This window comes from Primulina eburnea, chromosome 3 (assembly GCF_022965805.1).
Source record: "Primulina eburnea isolate SZY01 chromosome 3, ASM2296580v1, whole genome shotgun sequence".
NCBI classification, from domain to species: domain Eukaryota; kingdom Viridiplantae; phylum Streptophyta; class Magnoliopsida; order Lamiales; family Gesneriaceae; genus Primulina; species Primulina eburnea.
In genome coordinates, this window is record NC_133103.1 from 50,577,711 (window position 1) to 50,601,079 (window position 23,369).

Sequence of the window (23,369 nt, forward strand, 5' to 3'; positions counted from 1 at the left end):
CTACCGTCTTACATTTTTTGTGTATAATATTTAGTACATGTGCAACGTGTGTGTGGCCGGAACTAATACAAAATAAAATATTAATCGGTTATATTTTAGACCTACAATGTACTAATATAAAATAAAATATTAAATGATTACATTTTTTTTTGGAGAAATTAATTACATTTTTAGATCTACCATATAATTTTTAATTCATGTGCGACTTACTTGTCATCAAAACTAATAAAAAATAAATTTTTATTTAATATTTTTTGAGAAATTAATTATATTTCCAGACCTATCATATAATCTTTAATACAGTATAAAATTAAAATATTAATTAACTACAATTATGTCAGAAGTTAATCACATTTAGACCAACCATATATCGTGCCTGCCACTGGAACTATATTATAAAACAAAATATTAATTAAATAATTTTTTGAGGAATTAATTATATAAAATAAATTATTAATTAATTACAATTTTAAAAATTTGTTAAATTTTTACCATGTAATAATTGTCTGAATAATTAATCGCTGTGTTTCTCTTACATATCCTCGGAAGCGTTTCAAATGTTTGCCTAAAACTTCCGCAGCCCAAAAACACACTCTTCGCTACATACAACACACTATTTCACAATCTCTCAGGTCTTCATTCTTTGTTACTCTTTGGAGAAATTTGCACAAACCCTGAAGAAAATTCGAAATGGGTTCGAATTCTATGGTTCAATTTCGAGATTTGAACCTCTGTCCAGATCCTCCAGCTGCTGAAATTGTGCCCAAAATTGAACCAAAGCTTGAACCTCTGGATGAACCATTAACGCCAGCTCCTCCTCCTCCACCCCTTTCCACTCCACCTCCCCAGTCTCCTTCCGCCACCTCCGACGTGTTATCTGAATTTTCCCGCATTTCTGAGCTGTTCCGTTCTGCCTTCGCACAACGCCCAGGCGAAAATGGAGACGGTTCAGTCCTACCCGAATCCGATCCAGATGCGCTGGCGCTGGTCCCAGTTTCCGAACCAGAACCCCACCTCTGGAACGATATGGTTCCTGCAACCCGTAAGAATGATCAGCGCTCTGCTGAACTCGTTCGAATCACCGATATGAAACCCGAAGATCAGCGGTACTATCGCGGCTTAATTCGAAAAACCCGGATGCTGTACGATTCGTTGCGGGTGTTTGCTGTGGTTGAAGATGAAAAGCATAAGAATGCTGATAATGGGCTCGTTCAGCATAGGCGGACGAGGGCAGACTTGAAAGCTGCGGCATTGATGCGAAAGCGAAGATTGTGGCTGAATCGCGATAAACGGATAGTGGGTGTTATACCTGGAGTGATGATTGGGGATGTATTTTATTTTAGGATGGAATTGTGTGTTGTGGGATTGCACGGGCAGACACAGGCTGGGATTGATTATGTGCCAGCTAGCTATTGCTCGAATGGGGAGCCTATTGCAACTAGTGTTATTGTTTCGGGAGGTTACGAGGATGATGAAGATTCTGGGGATGTTGTAATATACACGGGCCATGGTGGACAGGACAAGAATGGGAAGCAGGTTATGCATCAAAAATTAGAATGTGGGAATTTAGCACTGGAGAGGAGCATGAACTATGGAATTGAGGTAAGGGTTATCCGAGGGTTGAAGTACGGAGGTTGTGTTAATGGTAAAGTTTATGTCTATGATGGTTTGTATAGAATTGTGGAGACTTGGTTCGAGGTGGGGAAGTCAGGGTTTGGTGTTTTTAAGTTCAAGCTAGTTAGGATTGAGAATCAGGTGGAAATGGGAAGTAACGTGATGAAGTTTGCATATAGTTTGAGGAATAAGCCATTGGATGTGCGGCCTAAGGGTTATTTGACACTGGATTTGTCGAAGAACAAGGAGAATTTTCCGGTGTTTTTCTTTAATGATATTGATGGGCACCGTGACCCTCTACATTTTGAATATATTACCACAACGATTTTCCCTTCATATGTATATAATTGTGGTAGTAAGACTGGATGTAAATGCGTTGGGGCATGTTTGAATGATTGCTTTTGTGCAATGAAAAATGGAGGCGAGTTTGCATATGATATGCATGGGGTTCTAGTGAGGGGAAAACCATTGATTTTTGAGTGTGGTCCAAATTGTGGCTGTCCCCCCAGTTGCCAGAATCGTGTGAGCCAGAAGGGTCTTAAGAATCGATTTGAAGTTTTTAGGTCGAGGGAGACTGGTTGGGGTGTTAGATCGTTGGACGTGATTCAAGCTGGCTCCTTTATTTGTGAGTATGCTGGAGTTGTTCTCACTCGTGAGCAAGTTCAGCTTTTCACTATGAACGGTGATAGCTTAATTCATCCGAGTCGCTATGCTGACAGATGGACTGAATGGGGTGATTTATCACAAGTATTTTCCGACTATGTTCGTCCAGAATATCCAACAGTTCCTCCTTTGGATTTTGCCATGGATGTATCAAGAATGAGGAACTTAGCATGCTATATGAGCCACAGTTCGTGTCCGAATGTTATGGTGCAACTTGTGTTGTATGATCACAATAATGTGTCATTTCCTCACCTCATGCTGTTTGCTCTGGAAAATATCCCACCTATGAGAGAGCTTAGCCTTGATTATGGGGTTGCTGATGAATATATGGGGAAGCTTGCAATTTGTATCTAGTTATCTCTCTGAGCTGGTTCAATTTTGAAGATGACGGACGACATTCAACACAATGTACTAAGGTAAATCTAATTTTTTTTAATTTTTTGATAAGATTAGTCCGTATTACTTTTGATTCCAATGAGTTTAAATGTTTTGATTTCTTTCATCTATATGACTTTTTGACATTCACATGCTGACTATTAAGGTAACTAAGATTGGATTTCTATCTATTATTATTTTTCTAACTACTCTTGAGACATATTGGTGTTTTACTATGCAATTTGCCAAGGTGCAGATGGAAATGATTTAGCATAGTATTTTTTTCGTTGAAGTAGAGCCAGTTGAGACGGTTGGTTGGCCCCTCAACCTTTTATGAAATTCATTTCGTGGCTTAATTTTTTTAGATTTTTGTAGATTTTTTGGGATATACAGTACTAATAGGCTTTGCTAATAGGTGAAAAGTTAAAAAAAACTTAATATAACATGGTTAAAAATTTGAAGAGACAACATTGAAATAGTTCTTAGATACTAAACTTTACTTGCAGTGAGTTTTCTTTGTATGGTCAATTTGAAGGCTAGATGAAGGTTGGATTAGTGGCGATGAAGTTGGTCTATGTTTTGTATTGGCATAGTAAAAGTAGGCAAGAATATTGGCCTATACTCTGTTAGTATAAGGTGATGAGACTGCTTGACATGCTGAAAATTTGGTTCTTTAATGGGAAAGTTGATGGAGCTCGCAAATGTTAGACCTAATTAAGAACTAACGTGGTATGTGTACTAGACGGTCCTAGGCGACACCTTTTAGAACATTGTGTATGGTGCGGTGCATTCACTTTTGTAATTTTCAAGAAATGCCATGCTTGATAAGCACATTTAAAATATACGTTTTACATTGTTATTTGAGGATCTCGTAGTAACATGATATCAGGTGGAGGATCTTTCAGAGGCGTCAAAATCAATATCAACTTTACCGGTGATGATGGCTGGTGATATCGAAGCTAATTGTGTAAGGATAGCCGGGAGCCATACGAGGAATCTTCTCAGAGTGAAGCGTGGGATTGACATGGTCAAAGTTTTGTTCGAGCAGATTATTGTTACAGGGTACGTGCGTTTCTAGACCCTTTCACCTTATAATTATAATTGCGTCATCATGATGCTCTTCTTTGTCTCGCTCAGACTAGACAGCTTGTGCCTGTGCCTTTGGTGTCACAATGAATATGCTGGTGCTAAAAAAATTGGCTATTCAAAATTACATTGTTTAGTGAAATGCTTGATTTCACCACTCGCGAACTTGTTATTTAAATCCTTTTTTTCCTTCTAATATTTGCTTCGATCTTATTGCCTTCCCCAAAGCCTGCTTCAACTCAAAGTTTAAGCCCTCTCCGATATTCAATATTCTTTTGTCTCACCACCATTAGCAATTCTCACTCCTTGCTTTTATCAAATGGGTGAAAATGCTGACTATTTAACATTATCTCAAAAAACGAATTTGCTCAATAGTTTTTAAGCTGAGTAATTGCCTTTACCATTTACAGTTCTGGAGTATATATATAACATTAGAGGAGCGAGAGCATAAAGGCATTATTACTGGCTATGTAGAGTGAGGTTTTTGAGTTTGTATCGACTTGTAGGATTTTTAACCACTGAAAAGAAAATTGAAGAAATTTTTGTTGATGTACGACCATTCCAAGATTCAACTTGATTGAGAAAAGTGTAATAAAACTAATGGTTATTATAAAGAATTAGGATATGGTAATAAGCGGCACTAACTGTTGGCTTTAAATCCAAATTAGTGTAATTAAACTAATGGTTATTTTGCAAATTATGCATGATATGTTAACGACACAAACTGTTGACTTTATATCCAACTTAGGTTATCGTGATAAGCGGTTGTATAAAGCATGGAAACTTGTTTTGTCAGGGGAAATTCCCTGAAGGATCCCGCCTCAAAAGCTTATGCACAAGTTTTTGCTCCATATCATGGATGGATGATCAGAAAAGCTGTAGCTGCGGGAATGTATGCGCTTCCCACAAAAGTTCAACTTTTGAAGAAGCTCAATGAAGATGGTGAGCCTCTCTCACGTTTGCTAAGTAACTCAATTACGAGCATAATTTGGTGACTCGACAGTTGGTAGCTTGATATGGGCTCCCATTGCACTGCATAATACGACTCATGGTTATTTTGACTTTCAAATTCAATACCATCTGCTAAATCAAAATTTTCAGTTTATTGCCATCTCTTAGTATGCAAATACACAAAAAGCGATCCAACCCTTGGTACTCGTGATTCCTATAGTGGAAATCAGGATATTAACGAAGTAAGTTGGCTGGTGAACGTTCTGATGTTCAGAACTCGAACAACATTGGAGTCGTATGCAAAAGTATAAATTTGTGCTGAAATGGAAAATGTTCCATTTTCTTTGAACCAGAGTCGAGAAACCAACCAAACTTGTAATCTTTGGATTTTCTTGGATGATTTTTACTTCTTCTGCTTTGTGTGCTCCTCTATATGTGTAACAGTCGCTGATTAATTTTGATGTAGTGATTAGATATATATGGCTTATTGATGCTAAACAAAGTATTCCATTTATTTTTCATTAGTGATATTTTTTATAATTCAAGAATTATATTCTCTTGTTCAGAAACATCTGCAAGTATTCAGATGAAGAGCTACGTTGCTTCAGTGGCGCCTGTTATATCGTACATCGATCAGCTCTTCATATCGAGAGAACTAGGCATCGACTGGTGAATGTCGCATCCATCTTCGTTGAACCGTCGCGTCACGTATCATCCCATCATTCTCTGTTTTATTCGCTTGTACGTATTTTTACAGCCTGCACTTCTTGAAATTGTACAGTAAGTTACCAGCATTTCTCAGGAAAAAATGTATAATTCCAGATAGGAACATTATTTTGTTTCTCCTTGTGTTATCGTAACTTTCGATACATGTGGCCTTTTCTATTTTGAAAGTGTAGATTTTCCAGATAATTTGTTTTTGTGCTATTTGACTCGAAATATGAATGAGATAACAAATCAAATATTTTTTATTATAATTTTTTAATCATGTATTATATAGATTTAATTTAATTTGAATGAAAGGAAAATAACATTAGTATATAAAATATTTGTAAATATTAAATAAATTGTGTTATTCGGGTGTTAAAAAAAATTGGAGAGTGAGAAATGTTTATGGAGAGAACTCTCTCTAAAGAATATTCGTGGATTTTTTTTTTTTATAAAAAACTTGATAATGAAGTAGTATTTTTTTAAATTGGTAAAGTGTGTCTAGCTGGTTGCGGCACACGTGATGCGTGTAGACAGTCACTCGGATGAAAAAAAATTGATAATGAAGTAGTATTTTTTTAAATAAATATAATTTATGAAGTTTTGAAATTAAAATGGATAGAAAGAATATTGAATTCGGTGAATGATTAAATGAGAGTTTTAGAATTACAAAAAAAAAGTATTCTAAAAAGCCCGCTTAAGCTTGAAGCTAGACAAAAACACTCCGTTTCGGAGAAAAGCGGAAAAAAGCGATGAAACTACAATTAAGCGTAATTAATGTGTTTAATTAAGCGTGTTTAAGTACAATTAATCGCATCAGTTTATTTTTTAATTTTTTTTATTTTGAATATTTGTCTTTTTATTTTAAAATAATAAATTATGTTTATAATTTAGATGTTTATTTTTTGATTTTAATTATGATTAAGAGTGTCTGATAATGATTTGACAAATATTTAAATTTTTAATGTGGTCTAGTTACAAAAACAAATAAAGATTGTAATTTTGAGATTTTTATACTTTTATAAATATGAGAATTAATGCATGAGACTTAAAGTTATAATATTTTATCTATTTATTGGTTTGAGATAATTACAATTACACTAAAGATAAAAAACGTTTTTTCACGCTTAAACATGTGCTAATCTCGCTTAAAACTGAAAAGCTTGAAGCTCGACATCCGCGTTTCGTGACGCTTCATGCTTTTTAGAACTTTGCAAAAAAAAAAATTCACGTCGTCTCCAAAATTAGTTAGTCTGCGACGTTTAGCTCATTTAATTTAATAATATAAATATAGATCAATAGATAAATAATATAATGGTAGTTTTGTGGTAGGTTATTTTTTCTCCAGTTTTAATAAATGTAAAACATAAAAAGAGCTTCATGTATATATAATTTTGACTTGAGTAAGATTAGGGATGACAATGTGACGGGATGAGACATGACGGGACGAGGTGGGAGCAGATTTGCCATCTCCGTCCTCGTCCTGCGACCTACGCGTGCTGACCCGTGGAGGTCTGTCTTAAAATGAGTTTGGATTTTTCCCTATACAAATCACTTAATTTGATTATCAGGTTGAGCAAACCCGACAGACCTAGCTCGTATTGATGGCTATATGCAATATACACATCATCGTTATTAATATAAAATAAAATATTAAATAATTACATTTTGAGTTGGTGCATGCATCCGAATTAATTTAATATACATTATTAATTGATGATTTTTTTGAGAAGATAATTGCAGTTTTAGGCATACATATAATTTTTAATATATGTGCAACATGTGTGACATCAAAATTACTATGAAATATTAATTAATTAAATACATTTATGTGAGAAGTTAATTACATTTTTTAAAATATTATATTGAATAAGTCTCTTATTAGATTGTCTCATATATCATTTTCCGTGAAATAACTCAACTTTTCTCATATTTATAATAAAAAATTAATATTTTTTTTTAAAAAATAATATTTCAACCGAAATAAAATATAATCGCTGTGTTTTCTCTTACATATCCTCGGAAGCGTCTCAAATGTTTGCCTAAAACTTCCGCAGCCCAAAAACACACTCTTCACTACATACAACACACTATTTCACAAATCACAATCTCTCAGGTCTTCCTTCATTGGTACGCTTGGGAGAAATTTGCACAAACCCCGAAGAAAATTTGAAATGGGTTCGAATTCTATGGTTCAATTTCAAGATTTGAACCTCTGTCCAGATCCTTCAGCTGCTGAAATTGTGCCCAAAATTGAACCAAAGCTTGAACCTATGGATGAATTATTACCGCCAGCTCCTCCTCCACCCCTTTCCACTCCACCTCCCCAGTCTCCTTCCGCCACCTCCGATGTGTTATCTGAATTTTCCCGCATTTCTGAGCTGTTCCGTTCTGCCTTCGCACAACGCCCAGGCGAAAATGGAGACGGTTCAGTCCTACCCGAATCCGACCCAGATGCGCTGGCGCTGGTCCCAGTTTCCGAACCAGAACCCCACCTCTCGAACGATATGGTTCGTGCAACCCGTAAGAATGATCAGCGCTCTGCTGAACTCGTTCGAATCACTGACATGAAACCCGAAGATCAGCGGTACTATCGCGGCTTAATTCGAAAAACCCGGATGCTGTACGATTCGTTGCGGGTGTTTGCTGTGGTTGAAGATGAAAAGCATAAGAATGCTGATAATGGGCTCGTTCAGCATAGGCGGACGAGGGCGGACTTGAAAGCTGCGGCATTGATGCGAGAGCGAAGATTGTGGCTGAATCGCGATAAACGGATAGTGGGTGATATACCTGGAGTGATGATTGGGGATGTATTTTATTTTAGGATGGAATTGTGTGTTGTGGGATTGCACGGGCAGCCCCAGGCTGGGATTGATTATGTGCCAGCTAGCTATTGCTCGAATGGGGAGCCTATTGCAACTAGTGTTATTGTTTCGGGAGGTTACGAGGATGATGAAGATTCTGGGGATGTTGTAATATACTCGGGCCATGGTGGACAGGACAAGAATGGGAAGCAGGTTATGCATCAAAAATTAGAATGTGGGAATTTAGCACTGGAGAGGAGCATGAACTATGGAATTGAGGTAAGGGTTATCCGAGGGTTGAAGTACGGAGGTGGTGTTAATGGTAAAGTTTATGTTTATGATGGTTTGTATAGAATTGTCGAGACTTGGTTCGAGGTGGGGAAGTCAGGGTTTGGTGTTTTTAAGTTCAAGCTAGTTAGGATTGAGAATCAGGTGGAAATGGGAAGTAATGTGATGAAGTTTGCATATAGTTTGAGGAATAAGCCATTGGATGTGCGGCCTAAGGGTTATTTGACACTGGATTTGTCGAAGAACAAGGAGAATTTTCCGGTGCTTTTCTTTAATGATATTGATGGGCACCGTGACCCTCTACATTTTGAATATATTACCACAACGATTTTCCCTTCATATGTATATAATTGTGGAAGTAAGACTGGATGTAAATGCGTTGGGGAATGTTTGAATGATTGCTTTTGTGCAACGAAAAATGGAGGCGAGTTTGCATATGATATGCATGGGGTTCTAGTGAGGGGAAAACCATTGATTTTCGAGTGTGGTCCAAATTGTGGCTGTCCCCCCAGTTGCCAGAATCGTGTGAGCCAGAAGGGTCTTAAGAATCGATTTGAAGTTTTTAGGTCGAGGGAGACTGGTTGGGGTGTTAGATCGTTGGACGTGATCCGAGCTGGCTCCTTTATTTGTGAGTATGCTGGAGTTGTTCTCACTCGTGAGCAAGTTCAGCTTTTCACTATGAACGGTGATAGCTTAATTCATCCGAGTCGCTATGCTGACAGATGGACTGAATGGGGTGATTTATCACAAGTATTTTCCGACTATGTTCGTCCAGAATATCCAACAGTTCCTCCTTTGGATTTTGCCATGGATGTTTCAAGAATGAGGAACTTAGCATGCTATATGAGCCACAGTTCGTGTCCGAATGTTATGGTGCAACTTGTGTTGTATGATCACAATAATGTGTCATTTCCTCATCTCATGCTGTTTGCTCTGGAAAATATCCCACCTATGAGAGAGCTTAGCCTTGATTATGGGGTTGCTGATGAATATATGGGGAAGCTTGCAATTTGTATCTAGTTATCTCTCTGAGCTGGTTCAATTTTGAAGAAACGGACGGCATTCAACACAATGTACTAAGGTAAACCTATATATTTTTTTTAAATTTTTGATAACAGTAGTCCGTATTACTTTTGATTCCAATGAGTTTAAATGTTTTGATTTCTTAGATCTATATATGACTTGTTGACATTCACATGCTGACTATTAAGGTAACTAAGATTGGATTTCTATCTATTATTAATTTTCTAACTACTCTTGAGACATATTGGTGTTTTACTATGCAATTTGCCAAGGTGCAGATGGAAATGATTTAGCGTAGTATTTTTTTCCTTGAAGTAGAGCCATGTTTAGTTGAGACGGTTGGTTGGCCCTTCAACCTTTTATGAAATTCATTTTGTGGCTTAATTTTTTTAGATTTTTGTAGATTTTTTGGGATATACAGTACTAATAGACTTTGCTAATAGGTGAAAAGTTAAAAAACTTAATATAACATGGTTAAAAATTTGCCAGACAACATTGAAACAGTTCTTAGATACTTGAAGGCTAGATGAAGGTTGGATTAGTGGCGATGAAGTTGGTCTATGTTTTGTATTGGCATTGTAAAAGCGTAGGCAAGAATCCTGGTCTATACTCTGTTAGTATAAGGTGATGAGACTGCTTGAAATGCTGAAAATTTGATTCTTTAATTGGAAAGTTGACGGAGCTCGCAAATGTTAGACCTAAATAAGAACTACTGTGGTATGTTTGCAAGAAGGAAAATGGAGTTGGGAGGAAGTGAGACAGGTTAGAAACCAGGGTACGAATTGTGCTACACAGTAATGGACGAGTGGTAGGTCAAGCTGCGTCCTTTTTTTTTTTGGACTGTAAGTTATCTATAGTGGGATTTATCACCTCAACTTAAGTCTTAAGATAGTAGCCTCCTATATGAGTTCTAAAGAGTTGGACAAGAGGAAAAGAGTGTAATTATAGGATGTGTGGAGATGTTGAAGATAATTCAATCTTTAGCAAGATAAGTACTTGAAGGGATAAAATGGCTTGGTCTACCTAGACAGGACTCTTGGAAGTGGAATAAAGGTGTCCAAAATGAAGTGGTCATTAAGAGGAAAAGAGACCTATATTAATAGAGGGCTGCCTGTCAGAGCAGTGATGCAACAATTTCTGCATGAACTGATATTTTATGCATTAGTTTTTGGTGACTTGTGCATTATTTATACTTCATGGTTTTTAGTGTTTTTTGATGGCCTGATGTTAACTATGAGAGTTTTATATGAACCCAAAATGCCTCCAAATTTGAAATATAGTTGTATGGTTCAGTTGTTTGATTTGCACTTCAATACGGCTGATCGATCTTTTCGGTTGGGAAACTAGCAAGTGCAATATGTCAAGTTAAAATGTGGTCGGATGTGTTCAAGTTGATCCCTCGTACACTAATATTTAATTAACAAAATTTTAGTTACTTAGTTTAAGATGAACTTAAAAAATAAGTGTGGGGGAATAAAATTATTAATCTACATTAATTAACTAGGATGAATACCAATTAAATCTAGCAGTAATGAATGATTAAATAAGAATTCAAATTCAAATAAATAATTAAGAATAACAACGTATTGAACTCTACTAAGTCAGCACATGATGAAATCCAAATAATTATCAACTTCTTGCACAATCACGATGAAATCCCTAATTTATTTATTATCAATTTCTCGAGTTAGTAAACCTATTTAAATGTAACCATCCAATTATTTCTAATTGAATTTTATTAGATTTAAATGCGATAAATCTATTCTAGAAAATGCATTAAATCTTTGTGAAATTTCAGTTTCACATAAAACCGCACACAGAATTGAATTGTATTCCTAGTCGATTTTATTGTGTGTTAGTTGACGTCTTTATTGCTATATTTAATCATTCCTCTTCGGATTCATGATTAATCAATGAACAAGTAAATAGGTAATCGGGCTATTCATAATCAATATTAAACCCTCATTAATCAATAATTGAAAGCAAGAAAGAATAATATATTGAAAACTAACCAAATATAAAATGAATTATCTCAGTCATATCGTGATCTTTGTCTACAGAAATTTATTCCATAAAATCAAATTAAAGCATAAAACAAATGTTGGAATTCACAAAAATAAATTCTAGAACGAATAAGAAAAAATATCTGCGTGATCAGTGCCGTACCTAAGATTTTTAGGGCCCGAGTCAAACTTAAGTTGGGTCCCAACACAATAAAGTGTGTTCGTGTTCCTTTCTTTGATTAAAGTGCTAGAAACTAAACTTGTGACTTTTATACTCAATTATAAAAACAAATAATGCTTTAGCTGCATAGTTTACCGAATATACCTAACAAATGTTATATATATATATATATACCTAACAAATGTTATATGTGTGTGTGTGTGTGTGTGTGATTTCTCATTCAATTCAAAAAGTATATGTACAAATATGACTAAAATCGCTACACTTGCAACAAACTTAAAAATAATATAATACTAATTTCATTAATTATAATTTGTTATTGTTAGTATCATGTATTATGCGAAATGAAGTATTAGAAAACTTAAATTAATCACATCTACAAAATAGTTTTTGACAGTAGGCCGTAGGAAATATGCAAACACAATGCGTGCAAAATTATTATTGTTAATCTCGTGTATGCGTGCAATACACCAACACAATGTGTAATGTCACATATGAAAACCCAATGGAAGTAAAAATTTGTTATATTGGATTTATTCGTCGCAAATCAACCTACTTTCTTGAAATATATTGATATACATACGAATTATTTCTGAATTTAAAAACTTAATTTATCAAAAACTAATAAGTCTTGACAAAAAGTTCAATCATTATTAGAAATTTTTTCAATTAAATAACAAATGTTTGTGTTTGAAAGAAGGATTTCATTAAGCATACCATATTTTTCTTCTCTTTCGATATCACGCTGGAATACTTTTTTATTTTCGTGAAAGAAGATAGACTCACTTGACACATATCAGATACGGGTCTGAGCGTGATCAGCGCGATTCCCTTTTTGAAATCGAGTTCTTCTCTCAAACCCTAGCTATAAAAAATAATCGTAAAAAATCCTCTTAAATATTTTCGAAGGCTTGTATTTAAAGATTCCTAGCCTTAAGATTTTGTCCAAAAATCTCCAAACTCTTGAGCCCATTAGAAAATTCCATTTCCTGATTTTATTCGATTTTCTAAGATCGTTCCATGTAAAGGACACGGCCCCGTGTCACATGCTTGTTTACCCGCGTGTGTTGAATTTACACTAACATATCTCAAGATTACCAAAATGCGTTTTGAATCTCATTTATTAATGTTTCAACAATTAATACAAATTTAGAAAGGGGCCATGTATTCTTGAAATTGTTTTAGAAAACATAATCGATGCAAGTATTGTTTGAAGTAAGCACTAAAAAAAATGCCATTACTATATTTTCAATGTGAAAACATTTATTGGTAATTTTTTTTTCTTTGAAGCGAAGTAAATATAATTAATTATAATATCTCCATTATTAATTGAGTTTGTCTTTTGATTTGATATATAGTTTTAAAGGGAATCTAGAAAAGATAAATGTTTGAATTCATGTAATTTTGTTTTGTTATAAATTAGGGTTGTCAATTGATGGCGTGGTGTCGTAACTTTCAGGTAATAAGGTAGTTTTAGAAAGACATCATTTTAGGAAATGAATATTTATTTGCAATCCATGAAGGAGAATGTAAGTTAATTGTTTGTGGAAAACAAAAAAATACGGGATAAAAAATTATGACCGAAAAAACACTAGATTTAGAAAAGGCTTGTCAATGTTTACATGCATAGATTTATTTCAGTATTCATTTAAGCAAGGTTATAAAAAGTGCGAAACTGTCGAAGAGTCAAGGTCAAGCTTTACAAGTTTAAACAAGTTTAATAAGAAATTAAGCATAAAAAACTTTTTAATTTTGATTATAATTTTAATTATATCAAGTCAATTAATAAAATAAAGAACATATAAACATACAAAATTTAAGAATAAATGTATAAATTTAGAATACTTTTCACCATCAAGAGTAACAATTAAAGGATATTTTCATTATTTTGGTGCCTCTAGAGAGTTCTTGTTTAAAAATATATATCATGAAATATTTAATATTTAAAATTTTAAAATTAACTTTTATCGTAAAAATAACAAAAGTTAACTTAAAATCTTGTTAAAAAATAAACTTAAAATTTTATATGAATAATGTGAGGTTGGATGCCTAATCCACATTTTGATCGAACCAAAGCTTTATCACGCTTTGTGCTTAAATTGTGTTTTTTCGCGCTTTTTAGAACACTTGTTTTAATTTCCTAGGCAAATATGCTAACATCCTCCTTGTCAAGTAACTCTAGTAACTCCTGATTCACCTTTTGGAATCTATTTTTCATAGGAGAAAAAAGTAGAGTATACTAAAGTCACGCATGGTTCAAGGTTATGTGCTTGGGTTCAAAGTGTCCGATCTTTTCGATGGGACCAGTAAGCGTACTAGGTCGAGTTATAACATAGACGCATTTTAGTCTAAGTCTTTACCGCAGAAACCATTTTTAATTACTAGGATATAAATCTCTATACTTTAGCTTGAGGAAATTAATTAATTGTAACAGGTGAAATTAGTAACCCAAGTGAATTAAACTAAAGTAAGAAAATTGACAACCAAATTCAGTTATCGTTAATTATTAAGTAAGAATTCAATTTCAAATAAAAAGACCGAGATTTCAAATAAGAAGATCAAGACACACAATGTTACAAGATTCCATTGTTGACTACATTATTATTCGGTTAATTATCAAGCCTTTGATTACGTTGAAATTTATCTATTTCTAAAATCAACAAACCTATGTTTACTTGAATGTTTCTATACAATTTTAGTCAAATAAAAAACACATTTTTTTACGAATTATGGAGTTTTAGTTTTCATTCAAAAATGCATACTGAAAACGAAACTATTTCTAGTTTTTTTTTTATAGGAAATATTATATTTTATAGATAAAAAAGTTTTTTGTTACATAAGAAGCGGATGAGCAATCCGCACACATGGACATCACACTATCGTCATAACATAACAAACTTCCAATCCCTAACTAGATCCGATATAGATAAACCGTTGAAACCCTTTGATCCTTGATATCGACGTTGCAACTTGAATTTGATAATCTCCCAGACCTCATTGACATTGTTTTGTGAGTCGTTGAAGATTCTTTAATTCCTCTCGAGCCAGATTGACCAATAAGTTAAATGAACGATGACGTACCAGAATACCTTAAATCTTATACCGGATGATATACTTGGCTCAACAATGAACATGTCTCGTGCCCTCTGCGGACAAACCCAATAACATCTAAGCTCCTGCATCACCATAGTCCAAATAACTCGTGAGAAAGAACAGTGAAGCAACAAATGATCCTAGGTCTCGTTGTGTTCCTGACATAACGTACACCATTGAGGACTTAAAGCACAAGTGGGCCATCTTCTTTGCACTGAATCCGCTGTAGGAAGTTTTCCCAAAGCCACAATCCACGAGAAAATCTGAACCTTGTGTGGGATAGGAACTTTCCAAATATTTTAATTGCATGAGAAAGCAGGAAAAGATTGCAAAGGAAAGAAAGAATCATAGAATGACTCCCACTACCCCCCAAACATCCTCCCAGAAACGAATGAAGTTCCCCTCCCTCCCCCCCCCTCAAAACTGCCCCACTCAAACTAAGAATTGCCAGGAATGTACGAGAAATATATTTCCAAGGGCTTCTGAATGTAGCATTCCTAGCCAAACCCAAGTCCCACCCATTTTCTTGAAGACCATAAATGCTTTGTATCACATTTTCCCACAAAGTCTCCTTTTCCTTAGTACCTCTCCACTACCACTTTCCTAGAAGAGCTCTACTCCTCAAAACAATAGTCCCCAGCCCCAACCCTCCCCTGTCCTTCGGTTTATAAACCTTCTCCCACCCAACAACATGACAATGCTTATTCCCATCCATACCATCCCATAAGAAATCACACATCATTTTTTCAATCATTTTGGCCACTTTCACTGGGAACCTGAACAAAGACATGCAGTAGAAAGGCATTGCACTCAGTACGGACTTAATAAGAGTGAGACGACTGCCTTTTGACAAGAACGCCTTTTTCCAACTTGAAAGTTTTTTTGACATCTTGGATAGGACCGGTTCCCAAAATTCGAAAGTCAAAGGCTTACCTCCCAACGGTACCCCTATGTATTTTATTGGCCAATCTTCTTTTTTACATCCAATTTCATGTGCCAGTTCATTCACTTCATTATTATCGATATTAATCCCCGGAAGGAAGCTTTTTTGAAAATTAATCCTCAACCCCGATTTAATTCCGAATACTTTGATTATTTCCACTAATGCCTTCACATGCCTCTTTGTCTGTACCAAAAGCAACATGTCATCTGCAAATTGAATATGTGAAATTTCGACTTTTCCTTTCCCCACCACTAATCCTCTTACCTCATCCAAATCCTTCGCCTTATCAACCATCCTCCCCAAGGCATCAACAACTAAATTGAATAGAAAAGGAGAAAGAGAATCCCCTTGACGAATTCTCTTTGACCTTTAATTTTCCCCTCGGTTTTCCATTGATAAAAACTGAAAATGAGACGTTTGACACACATCCTCATATCCACTTCCTCCATCTTTCTCCAAACCCTTTCTTGTGCAACACGAAATCAAGGAATCTCCAGTCGACATTATCATATGCTTTTTCAAAATCAATCTTAAAAACCCAACCCGACTTTTTCTTCTTACGGTTCTCTTCAACGACTTCATTGGCGACTAAGCAGCAATCCATAATTTGTCTACCTTTTATAAATGCACATTGGTTCTCGGCGACTGTTTTGCTCAACACTTTCTTAACTCAGTTAGTCAATACTTTGGCTAAAATTTTATACAAACTCGTTGTCAAACTTATCGCCCGAAAATCATTGACCTTAATTGCATCTTGTTTCTTAGGAATTAGGCAAACATACGTTTCATTAGTAACGCCATTTATCACTCCTCATTCGAAAAATTCAGCGAAGACTTTCATAAGATCCTCCCTAACCGTTTCCCAATTCTTTTGGTAAATTGCCAACGTGAAACCGTCTGGCCCTGGAGCTTTGGAACCATCACTCTCAAACACCGCTTTTTTAACTTCATTCTCCGAGAAAGGAGTCTCCAGTCCTTCCGCTTCAGCCGTATCCAAAGGGCACCACTCCAACCCATCCAAAGCTCCCCCATCCCCCTATGATTTCCTATAGAGATTCCTAAAGTATTTGATGATGTGTTCCTCAATCTGCGCCTCGTCCGTAACCACTAACCCATTTTCTAACTCCACCTTATCTACAATCGATCTGCTCCTTCTGTTGGTCAACAATGGATGGAAGAATTTTGAATTTTGGTCACCTTCCCTCAACCATCTCAGTTTCGCTTTCTGACTCTTCAATTGGAATCTTTTAAATGCCACATTTTTCAGCTCACATCTCACTGCCCTTATCTCAGATTGTAGATTATCGGACCATCCTCCACCAGATTCTAACTCATCCAAATGCTTTATCTTGGATTTCAACTCCTCATATCTTTATTCCAACTTACCATCTCAACCTTCAATTTTTTCAGCTTTTTCATAAATTTATACCCTTCCCACCCTTGACTCACCCCTACATTCCACCAATTCTGCACCAGTGCTTTAAAACTGTGGTGTGAAAGCCAAACATTCTCAAATCTAAACGGAGACGGACCCCATTTCGACTTATTTGTATCAAACATCACTGTTTGTCTGAAATGAGGGAAAATATCCCTCCATCCATTAGTGATAAGAAATCTGTCTAATCTGCAACAAATTGGATCCACCCTGAAATTTGACCACGTGTACTTTGCATTCAACAGTGGCGGATCATGAAGGCCCAATTCACCTATTAATCTGTCAAAACATAACATACTCGTGGTGGATGTAAGACTGTTCATCTTTTCTCCGGTGTTCTTGACCACATTGAAATCTCCTCCCAAACACCATTTATTCTCGCAAATAGAACTCAAACCTGATAATTCATCTCACAATCTCTCCCTATCTTGTGGCTTAACAGGTCCACAAATCGCCGAGAACCACCAACTGTTATCATCAACACCCCTAATCCGAATTGACACTGAAAATTCCCCTATCAAGTTATCAGTAACCACAACTACCCTCGAATCCCACATGACTAGTATACCTCCCGCACGTCCTTCCGAGGGCAAAAAGACCAATCCACAAATCTGGACTTCCACATACTAGTCACTAAACACTTATCAACTTGTTCTTTCTTTGTTTCCTGAATTAATTTCCGTTCGAACTAGTTCTCTTTTTTTCACATTCCCCCCTCCCCTGATATTCCAAGTGAGAATCTTCATAAAAAAAACCTCATGACCCTTCGAGGAAGAACATCTGTCACAGCTAAATTCACATCTCAATCTATTCAAATCCTTCTTCAACAGTACCGGCGAAAATTTCCCCTGATCCCCACACTTTCCATCTTCCCGAAACTTCCGGATATCCTTAGTAGTTCCCCCTTTCCTCTCCGAATCAAGCACTTGGAAATTTTCTTTCTCGTGACCCGGCAATTCATCTACCCTCACACCCCCTCCTCCTAAGAGACCACTAGACAACCCCAGAGCATTGAATGATGAAGGAAAAAATGAATGTAGTTTGAATGAATGATTTAGGAGTGAGGAATGGAAATTGGTTAGTACCTGTCCCACAACAGATTTAGCAAGTTCAGGTGGATTTGGCGCGATGGTCGTCTCAATCCTCTTTGGTGAGAACAATCCCTCCATTATCTTTTCCTGTTGTTTGAATTTCAAAGACTCCTCTGACCGCAGCGATCTTTGACTATCAGTGTCTGATAACTCGAATTCATTATCCAGGAAATCGTCTTCTGATTCATAAAGCTCCAATGATACTCTGTTGTCTGAGCCATGGTTCCCACCATACATATTGTTGACATTGCTGCCGATAACTGGATCATTCTTCTCATCTTCCCAGCAACTCTCGAATGTCCGAGCACTTCCTCCTTTATTTCTCCTGCAATAGACATTTTCATATTTGGGCAAAGATCGATTATTTATGCCCTTACCCTCCCCATGCTCCGCCTCATCATCGGTGTTATTCATCGATTGTATTGGTGATCTTCTGAAATCTGCTGCATCCTTCGGAACAACTTTTGTCAGTATTTTATATACTTTGGCCGCCTTTGCATGCATCGTTTTGTCCTTCTGTCCCCCTGGACTACTGTATTGTGCCTTCGAATTAGATGAGCCCTGCGGCTCTACCTCTTTCTGCCCGCTGTCCCCGCAGTTCTCATTCACCCTCCTTATTCCATTGTTCTTCATTTGATTCCCTAGAACCCTCGATTCTGTATTTCCCTAGAACCCTCGATTCAAAACATAGTATTGGTTGAAAAGAAATAATAATAATTTATTGAAAAGTAACCAAATATCAAAACATGATATTATCTTGATCCTATCGTGACCTTAGTCTAATAGAAACTATTTCATAAAAGCAAAATGAAGCATAAAATCAATGTTTGAATTCATGATGATAAATTGTAAAAAGTAGAAAAAGAAAATCTCAGCAAGATGGCACGATTCCCCCTTGAATTGTCGTGTATCAAATCCTAAACGTAAAAAATAACTGAAAAAACTCCCCCAAAATTATTCGAACCTCTTATTTATAATTTTTCCTTGAAATTTTGCAGTCAAGTGTTTTCCTTTCGGGATCCTCAAAATCACGTCCAAGAAGGTGAAAACTCCTTTTCCCCACAATTTCCTTATTTTTTGTGATCGTGCAGGATTTAGCCTACACGGGGCTGTGTGGAGCTTCTTGCTTGATACACGGCTCGAATAGGGAGCTGCACACGACTCCCTGTCTCTTTCTTGGTTCTTCTCTTAAAATTTCACGTACAATACACATCCTTGGCATTATAACATGGGCTCGTGCTTTCCCTTTTTCTTCATATTTTTGTTCTTTTATATACGGTGCTGCACACTAGTCCTTTTTAGCTTCGTGCTTCAAACAAGAGTTTGCCATGGTTACTATGAAATGCACAGCTCCTCTACTGGGCCATGTTTCTTTCTAATTCCATCCATGGAACCATGTTTTATTTCTACTCATGCTTCACTTTTCTACCTCCGATTTTGTTGGTGTATTTTTGAGAACCAATTTACGCGACATCCTTTTGTTGACTTTTATTTGTTATTTAACAATGCGCAGTGATAAAACGAAGTAAATAATCACAATAATCGGAAATGATAAATGAGTAAGAATAACGACAAATCAATATTCAATGATCATACAATCCGTGCTTTTCAGCCTACTCTTCGTATAGGTGCACCTTAGCATTAGGGATTAGCTTTGCCGTGCCTAAACCTTATCGTCTTTATGGACATTTAGTATTATGGAGAAGTCCCAGGTCCAGTAATATGGAGAAGTCCCAGGTCCATTACAGAAATAAAGTCACGAATTACACTAGGCCATAATGCAGAAGCATTAACGTCTCTATCAAACATTTGCCGGATGGTGAATGCACGAGGTTCCACATCCAACACCAATAAGGGATCGAAAGGATACAATATTTTCTAGTGATTAGTATGTTGGCCGTTTATTTGACAATAATCCTGAGTAACAATATATTATTCAATATTTTAATCCAATTATTTATTTTTGTGGTGGTTTTACTTGAAACATGATAATTCATCATAATTACCGGAAATTAGTTCAAGGGATTGTGCTGATCAATATTCCAAAAAAGGTTTGATTGAATTAAGTAGGTACTACTAGGATTTCATGCATGGTTAGTCATTTGAAATTTCTTTAGTTGTATTAATTTGATCTTGATGAATTAAATAAAACGAGTTTCAAATTTTAATTATTATTTTTTTTGTCAATGATGCTATTTTGGAGAAGGAAAGAGAGGATTTTGCTTTTACATTTCTACTAGGAATGAAACAAAATATATGGTAGATATTGAATATTGATTGAGATTATCATTACATGTCACGGACTCATGGGCATAGAAGCTTGAGATAAAATGCAGCAGAATCTCAGTGACAGCAGCCCATTAACGAGGCCCAACGAGGGCATTGATTGGTGTATCATCTATTCACACATGGAAAGTTAAGTCAAGAGATAAGAATGACCACTAGTCTAAAAAATAGAGGATCCTAAGTTCTTAGTTTATTTTAGTTTCCTGGTACCAGTAGATCCACTTTCGTAAAAATATTCTAATCATTTAGGCACTATCCTAGCATATCAGTGCTCTAACATTCCTTATTAAAACAGGATTACTGGTAATAAAAAATTTTGCAATTTTAGTCCTATAAGTTAGCATATTTTGGGTTTTAGTCATATAACTTGTCAAAGTTTGAATTTCATCCGGTAACTTGTAATTTTTTTTTGTTTGCCCGAAACCTCTAAATCTACCGGGATGTTGTTTATTTGACACTGGTAGTCTCATACATTGCTCATGTGACGAAAACAAAAAAAAAAACAAGTGACTCTATGAAAACCAAATTTTTACAAGTTAAGAATTGTCCAAAACATGCCTAGTTCTCTGAATAAAATTACAATTTTCCCAAATAAAAAATTCGTAATTGAATCTTCGAAGAAATCAGTCTTACGAGATCGCGATGTTTTCTCGAAACGAGTCCCACAAACTCGCACACCAAGTCTGCCTATGAAGGAAATCAAATAAACAAAGAGACGCCCAAGAAATTGGCGATATTCCTCTTAATCACCCCATAACAAGATCCGTCACCAAGGGACATAACATTTCATGTGTAATAATTTTGACAATTTTATTTTCACTTTATGTGAAAAGCTACGACATGTATCATAGTTGTAAAAGGCCCTAAGCACGACCAGGCGACCCTGCTGCGTCTGGGTATGCACCTAGGCTCAGTTGGATACTCACACTAAGTGTACTCGAGGAAAGGCATTTTTTTTTTATTTCACAGAGAAGTTGCGTTTTCAAAAAGAGAAGAAAGCGCGACTTATTCTTCGAGGAAAAAATCCTCTACTTATGATCAAGCAAAGCCCCAAAGGTCTAAGCCCTAAGAAACAAAGATTATATCAGACGCCTAGCTATTATGAAAGAAGATATGATCTGGATGTTTAAGGTTCCTTTATGGTGTTATTAATAAATTTTTGCTTTGCGCAACATAAAATAGTATAGTAGATCAATGTATTTTTCTAAAAAATAAGTAGTGCGCCTTGTTTCGATAAGACAAACGCCTCGCCTTACACCTTGTGCCTCAAGCTCTGGGACCCCTTTGCGCCTTGCACCGTTATAGCTATGGTGTGTGAAAATGATGATCCTTGACTTCCTTTGATCAAATATTATTTTCTTGCTTTAAACTATGATATTGTAGTGTTTTTGGTTCTTTTAAAAAGAAGTTTAAAGTATCAATTATGCTAACTCATTCATGTATAACTAGACCATATGAGTCAACATGGAATTCTTTTCTTAAAAGTAGTTGTGTCCATAGTTATTAAAAGCAACGCCGCGAAGCGCGCGTTTTAAAAAAGTGGATTGATATTTTTGAGGTAAATAAAAATTAACTCGACCCAACGAAGTTGAAGCCCGTGACTATTTATGTGTGACTTTTTTATCAGAAAGTTCAAAAGTCCTCTATGCAAACTTTTAATGTAATCTTCCCCCTATTATGACATAGTTGAGGAGAAGGATGAAAAAGAATTTGACTATTTAGATGATACAGTAATATGCAAACTTTTATTCTAATTTTTTCTACACTATCAACTTACCACTGTTTTGGAAGATGATGATGATGGGGATGATGAAAACATAGTTGATGATTTAGATATTTGAATTTTTTTTGCTTAATATATCATGAATTGATGACTTACTGTGGAAAACGGCTATATCCAATTGCTGCAGAAAAACAGTGAAATAAAATATTACAGGATTTAACAAGGTTCTAAATGTGTCTTACATCCTTGGAGTTCTTAGCACCACTCCTGTTTGGAAACACAATTTAAGTGTGTGAGTACTGTATTAGATCATCAATTGTCCATGATTAGTATTTCTGGACGATTTATACTCTCATGTGGTCTGGGGATAAAGGATGCGCCAGTTCAAATTTTTAAAATGAACATATCTGGTTTATAATTCCATTTTTTTTTATGATTAGAATATGTGTTGATTCATAATTTAATTTCCTCGTACAGATGTAAAGTAGATAATCTTTGTGAACTCGCATGTTTTGGGCTGTGTATTACACTTGCTTTTTGTGGATGGTGTTACCTTTTGCAGCGGCATTTCTTCTGGATGGAGTTCTTTTTCCGCATGACACTAAGTAACCTCTGTGCACCACTGTAGCGACTAAAGATATATAGATTTGTAATTAGATTTTCCACAACTGTTTGTGAACTCATGTACTCTTAGCCAGTGTATGCTGCTTATATGGGAATCCATGTTGCTTGAAATTGTACAGAAATTATAAATGCTTTTGTCAATGGATGATTCTAACTTAAATTTTTTGAATTCCATAAGAATTAAAGGATAAAGAAGCATGAAATTAAGACATTTATGAAAAGTATGCACCTGTGTGAGTTGAAGTTGGGGACGCGGATTTTTTGCGGTTTGAGACAGAATAAGTGAAGGTCTTTTGGGGTCCTTCACTTATTCTTATTTAACCTGAGGGTAGTAACATTCAACAATCAACCCTATGAAGTTCTGACTTTGGCTTCTGTTTGATTTTTTTTTTTTAAAAGCTCGAAATTTCAAGATTCTTGGATGTGGAATCTGTGCTAAATGCACACACTTTGTGTTGCATCAGAGACAATAAAACTT

The 23,369-nt window shown here is 35.7% G+C and overlaps 4 protein-coding genes across 6 annotated transcripts; 3 read left to right on the forward strand and 1 right to left on the reverse strand.

Moving 5' to 3' along the window:
- The first annotated feature begins 537 nt into the window (after positions 1-537).
- LOC140827827 (histone-lysine N-methyltransferase family member SUVH2-like) lies at positions 538-3,680 on the forward strand. Its single transcript, XM_073190679.1, has 2 exons — positions 538-2,693; positions 3,542-3,680. The coding sequence occupies exon 1, from the start codon at positions 691-693 to the stop codon at positions 2,629-2,631; it is 1,941 nt and encodes a 646-aa protein (XP_073046780.1). The 5' UTR covers positions 538-690; the 3' UTR covers positions 2,632-2,693; positions 3,542-3,680.
- LOC140827448 (accelerated cell death 11-like) lies at positions 3,329-5,606 on the forward strand. The gene is made up of 4 exons (XM_073190120.1): positions 3,329-3,355; positions 3,542-3,714; positions 4,535-4,680; positions 5,256-5,606. The coding sequence occupies exons 1-4, from the start codon at positions 3,329-3,331 to the stop codon at positions 5,360-5,362; spliced, it is 453 nt and encodes a 150-aa protein (XP_073046221.1). The 3' UTR covers positions 5,363-5,606.
- A 1,822-nt stretch (positions 5,607-7,428) lies between these two features.
- On the forward strand, positions 7,429-23,094 carry LOC140827828 (histone-lysine N-methyltransferase family member SUVH9-like). Of its 3 annotated transcripts, XM_073190682.1 has the most exons (3): positions 7,429-9,570; positions 9,659-9,700; positions 22,830-23,094. In XM_073190682.1, exon 1 carries the CDS (start codon positions 7,572-7,574, stop codon positions 9,507-9,509), a length of 1,938 nt encoding a protein of 645 aa, XP_073046783.1. In that variant the 5' UTR covers positions 7,429-7,571; the 3' UTR covers positions 9,510-9,570; positions 9,659-9,700; positions 22,830-23,094. The 3 variants fall into 3 exon arrangements, with proteins under 3 accessions (XP_073046783.1, XP_073046781.1, XP_073046782.1); XM_073190680.1 differs by lacking the exon at positions 9,659-9,700 and having other exon boundaries at positions 22,745-23,094; XM_073190681.1 differs by lacking the exon at positions 9,659-9,700.
- On the reverse strand, positions 9,707-22,746 carry LOC140827829 (uncharacterized). The gene is made up of 2 exons (XM_073190684.1): positions 20,169-22,746; positions 9,707-20,136 (listed from the first exon to the last, which is right to left on the reverse strand). The coding sequence occupies exon 2, from the start codon at positions 18,889-18,891 to the stop codon at positions 17,812-17,814; it is 1,080 nt and encodes a 359-aa protein (XP_073046785.1). The 5' UTR covers positions 18,892-20,136; positions 20,169-22,746; the 3' UTR covers positions 9,707-17,811.
- Positions 23,095-23,369: the final 275 nt, after the last annotated feature.